At 38.5% G+C, this 4668-nt stretch overlaps 1 protein-coding gene across 1 annotated transcript; it reads left to right on the forward strand.

Moving 5' to 3' along the window:
• The first annotated feature begins 1476 nt into the window (after positions 1–1476).
• Positions 1477–4250, forward strand: FGFBP2 (fibroblast growth factor binding protein 2). Its single transcript, XM_069856307.1, has 2 exons — positions 1477–3099; positions 3909–4250. The coding sequence occupies exon 1, from the start codon at positions 2358–2360 to the stop codon at positions 3084–3086; it is 729 nt and encodes a 242-aa protein (XP_069712408.1). The 5' UTR covers positions 1477–2357; the 3' UTR covers positions 3087–3099; positions 3909–4250.
• The last annotated feature ends 418 nt before the right edge of the window (positions 4251–4668 follow it).

Genomic DNA, 4668 nt, shown 5'->3' on the forward strand with positions numbered 1-4668 from the left:
AAGTTCAAATCTTACAAAAATTTGGGGGGTGGATGTCTCTAATAAAATATTTCTGCTATATTTGGCTTTTATTGATGACTTTAGCTTAAACAAGCTAAGAGACCAAGAGCTGAAGCAGGAAGGACTGAAAGAACATTGACTCTGGATGAAGGAGCTTCCAGTTTCCACAAAGGATGTGATTTATGCAAAGATGGTAGGATTCAAGCTAGTGAGTTCTGGAGATATCCACATACCCTGCAAGTGCTTTAGGTGTTACTGCTTGTCTCTGTTGTTTCTGTATCACTGACTGCAGATTAAATGTTTGCCAGTTCTTCAGCTCCTTTAGTTCACTGCTGGCATCGTGGCTTAACTTGTGAAAGGACTGTAGTTTTCCACTGATATAACAGACCATCTGAAGTTTCATCTGAAGAACAGGCAGACAGAGGACACAAACATCAGATGGGAGTGAAACTCTTTGCAGTAAACTATTAATTATAATACATAAATACACCAGAGCTCTTGAGTCCAGGCTTTGGTATTTGGCCTTATCCTTGTCTGATTTGTTTTCATGATTACACTTTAAAAACTTTGAGAACTAGAGATCCAAACCTGCTGTAAAGTAACTTTTAAGTAGTTTTGAACTATTTAGCAATTATTAGAAAAAGATTAATGCCTTTAGTTTCTAGTCTAGGAACTGTCATTGCTGTTGTGCATAACCAAATGTAAATAATACATTTGTTTATAAGTTATTAGTAGATCTTTGAGTGCTTGCAGTAGGGATTTCATATCCTTGAAGCATGAGGTGGACAACAAGATTCTCCAGTCTGGCTGGGTGATGGATGAGAAGACTCCCAAGAAAACAACATAAAACTGAATTGTAAATCTTTTTTAGTAGATTTGTACCATTGCTGTTTCTCCTGAGATTTGGCTGGTGAGCCAAAAAGACAGTCAGAAGAAACAAATGGCAAGCAGCTAGAAATGAGGCCTGTGCTAGAAATGTTATTAAACTAGTCTTAGAGAAGGCATGAAAAGAAACAAGTTTGTTCTCTCCATTAAATGGTATTGTCACAGGGAACTTGATGACACGTTCACTGGAAGAACAAGACTCAGGCCCCAGACTGGTGTTCCCAGGGGCCCTGTCATCAAGCAGGCAGCTCTTTGTCTATGTGGGGTGCCACAGCAGCTGGGCACTTTATTGTTGAGTATTAGAGAAGCACTTTTTGCAATTACTCTTTTTGTTCTGCTTCAGTGTCTGTGTTAAATGAATGGTTTTGCCTTGGTATTTTCTTTAGCAACACCTATTTGTATATCTGTTTAGATATAAGACATAGTATTTTATTTAATTATACATGGCCTTTCTTAAACCTGGGGCTCCTATCACACCATAAAGATACCTAAATAATGTAATACTCCTTCCAGAAGCTGTTCAAGATAGGCTGGGTGTAGCATATGTGTCTTTGAAATAAGTGCCTAGTGGGGTTTTATTAGGAAGTAGTAGAAAAGTACTGTGGCATGCAACAACCTGGGAGGGATTTTTCCTTGTGAACTCCTGAATGCTAAGGGAATTACCATGATTTTCCTTAGCTCTGCTTTTAGTTATAGCAGCAGAAACTGCTAGTACAGAATTCTGTACTAAAATATTTCTATTGTCTTGCTTTTGGTTTATGGCACAGGAAAATATGAAAAAAAAACCAAAAAGTGAAAGGTCATAAAGCACAAATATCTGTCTGATGTGCTCTTGGGTCTATTCCCAGTTGCTGAGACCCATGATAAGCTGGTCTCTCTGTTGACTGAGAACAACCCATGGTGTGACAGTGGTGTTAAAACTTCCAAATGTTTTGTTTATATTTAGGTCTTTAATGCCTTATTTTGCTAAAGCTTTTTCCTTATTGTGCTTAAATATTGCAAGTCTAAAAGTTGATTCTTCCATGTGTCCCCGCTGCGTGTCGTGCTGACAGTATGAAGTACTAAAGTTGCATACTGTACAAATCCACAGAAAACCCGTTCCACAAATCAGCCCTTATTAGTAGTAAACGTTTAGAATCATCCAGATGTAGCTGCATAGATTGCTTTGGCACTTTTATCTTCTTTTTTTTACTTTAGTATGGTCTTACAAGCTCTGGCATGAAGATAGCTATAAAGCAGCTGGAGAATGGAAAGTATCTGTTAAAAATCAAATATGACATGTTCATCCTGGATAGGAATGTGCTTCGCGGTTATACAACTATCGTTCTGTATTTAGCTGCATTTACAAGATTTGTCTTGTTACCTACTTGGGAGTTCACAGGTTATTTGACTCCCCCTTGGGTTATAAATTATGGGCACATGACTACTGAAGTGTGATTTATTACTTCTATAAAAAAAAAAAAAAAAATCCCATGTTTCACTGGAAAGAGACTTCTTTGTGTGCCAAGCCTTTAAATTGTGAGCAGCCACTTACTGCTTTCACTTTTTCGGATCGTGTTGCTCAACATTCTCAGTCAGCTCCTCTCACTATGAAGAGTTTGGCTCTTCTTTTCCTAGTAATGGTCTGTGGCATGGGAGGATTGGCACAGAAGCTGAAGCCAAAGAAAAGAAGCAATGGTGAAGAAATCAATTTTCGGACTAAAGCCAAAGATGTTTGCACAATGAGCATGACTGGGGATGAGGAGATAAAACTTAGAATTGAATGCAAAAGCCAAGGCATGTCCTACTGGTGTGAGTTCAATGGCAAACCATCAGTCTGTCGCGCTTTCAGAAACAATCCGAAGATTTACTGGAATCAGATTGCGGCAGAACTTAGAAAGCTCCCACATGCTTGTGAGTCCACACAAGTTTTGAAGACTAACATGTGCCAGAAGGCTCCCACAGAGGCTCTCATGAAGCAAATAGCTGCTGGGATGGAGCCAGAAGATCTAGCAAACCAGGACAAAGCAGTCCAGAAATCTGGAGCAGAGAGAAGCCCTGTTAAGAAAATAAGGAAACCGGCAATACTACCACTTATTAAACCAAGCCAGCACGGTCAAGGGCCTGAATATGAAACAGAAGCGATGAAACTGGCACGGGAACATTGCTGGGAATCTCTGCATGGTTTCTGCTCCTATATTATTGGCATCTTTAGAGGTTAAGGATTTGCTTCAGGTAAAACTCCCATTCTGCATAGCAGAGTATACCTAATTCTGGTGCAGTTTTCTTTTATTTTGGACTTCAGGTTCTCTCAGGGGTGTGGATGGGAGGATTCTAGGCTTGTTCACTAAAATCTAAGACCGCAATGCCTGTATTGCGGCATCTGAGGGGCTGAACAGCTTAAACTGCCAGTGATGGCTACTAGTTCAGGACTCCTGTCAGATTTTTAGTATGTACTGAGATGTTTGTTGTATCTGTTTTTCATCCTGTTATATTTTGGTTGTAACTGTTTGAATTGGGGTTGTTTTCCACCTTTTGTTATTCCTTCCCTATTGTGCTGACTTTTGGATTTAAGCCAGTGAAGTAAGATAAAGAACAAATGCATCAGATCCAGTATTAAATGTGTGGGGTAGAACAATTTAAAACTACACTGGGAAACGTAAAGGATAAAGCCTCTTCGTTAAAACTGCTAGTTAATAAGTAACCATTTTAATTTTAAAAATTAGTTCATAAGCTGCTTGCACAAATGAGTAAAACTAGAATGGACCTCCAAGAGTTTGCAGGTCTGTTTCGGTAGAGGTGATAGGGGGTTGCATGCAGGAATTTTGGGTTTTCAGCCAGGATTTAAAAAGAAAACCCTTGCAGAAGTAATTTGATATATGCCCACTTCCATTTCAGCTCAGAGAGAAAGCGAGACGCTGGTGACTAAACCTGACAACACTTGACAGAAATGGGAATATATGATGTATATTTAGGTTGCTAGTGATCTTACTTGTGTTCAGTATAGCAAAGTGACTAATTTTTCTCCTCTTTTTGTTTTGCAGAACCAAATTTTTACAGCTGAAGAAAGGTCCTTGCTGTAGTTTAATGATTTAGACATAAGATTTTTGGTTTAAAAGTTTACATCATCTCTATAAATCTTGTAGCTGTTTTCTCTTTGCACCCCTAAAATGAAACATTTTAAAAGCCATGAAAAATGCATGAAACTGGAGTGACTGTACTTAAAGTGTTAGGATGAACTAAGTGTTCCTGGGTCTGTTACACACCAAGGTGCGCTGCAGTTATGTAACTAAGGTTCGCTTTAAGAATGCCGATTCTGAATAGGTTTTTGTGTGTGCTGATTTGCTTCAGTTTGTTAGAGATGAAAGCTGTAAATGATGCTACAGTTAGTGCAAACAATAAAAATAAGATTTTTGAAAACATACTCAGTGTGCTTTCTTAAAATTTAAATAGGGCTACTTGTATAAAATCATGCTATTTGATACTTGTTTCTTAAGACATTGTTGGTAGAATTCAGTAAGGTAAGTTACAGGTCTGAGTCATTACTTTCACAGTCAATGTTTTTACATTTATAGTACAATAATAATTCTCAGCTAGCAGGGAAAAAAAAAGATGGGATAAATTAGAGAGCAATGTAGGAACACCTTTCTAAACACAGCAGATGAGAAGTGTTCATCTGTGATGCATCTGCAAAGTTCAGTGTTACAAGGATCTCTTTGTGGTACTACTAATGTGTGGGTTCTGTGAATGTTCTGAAACGTAGCTCATATCTGTGCGCTTGGGCGCTTGCGTCTCATCAAAACA

The sequence above is a fragment of the Phaenicophaeus curvirostris genome, chromosome 4, assembly GCF_032191515.1.
Source record: "Phaenicophaeus curvirostris isolate KB17595 chromosome 4, BPBGC_Pcur_1.0, whole genome shotgun sequence".
NCBI lineage: Eukaryota > Metazoa > Chordata > Aves > Cuculiformes > Cuculidae > Phaenicophaeus > Phaenicophaeus curvirostris.

Bases quoted from the DNA above. Each gene is read 5' to 3' on its own strand.
- FGFBP2 (XM_069856307.1), top strand. From the start codon at position 2,358: ATGTTTCACTGGAAAGAGACTTCTTTGTGTGCCAAGCCTTTAAATTGT.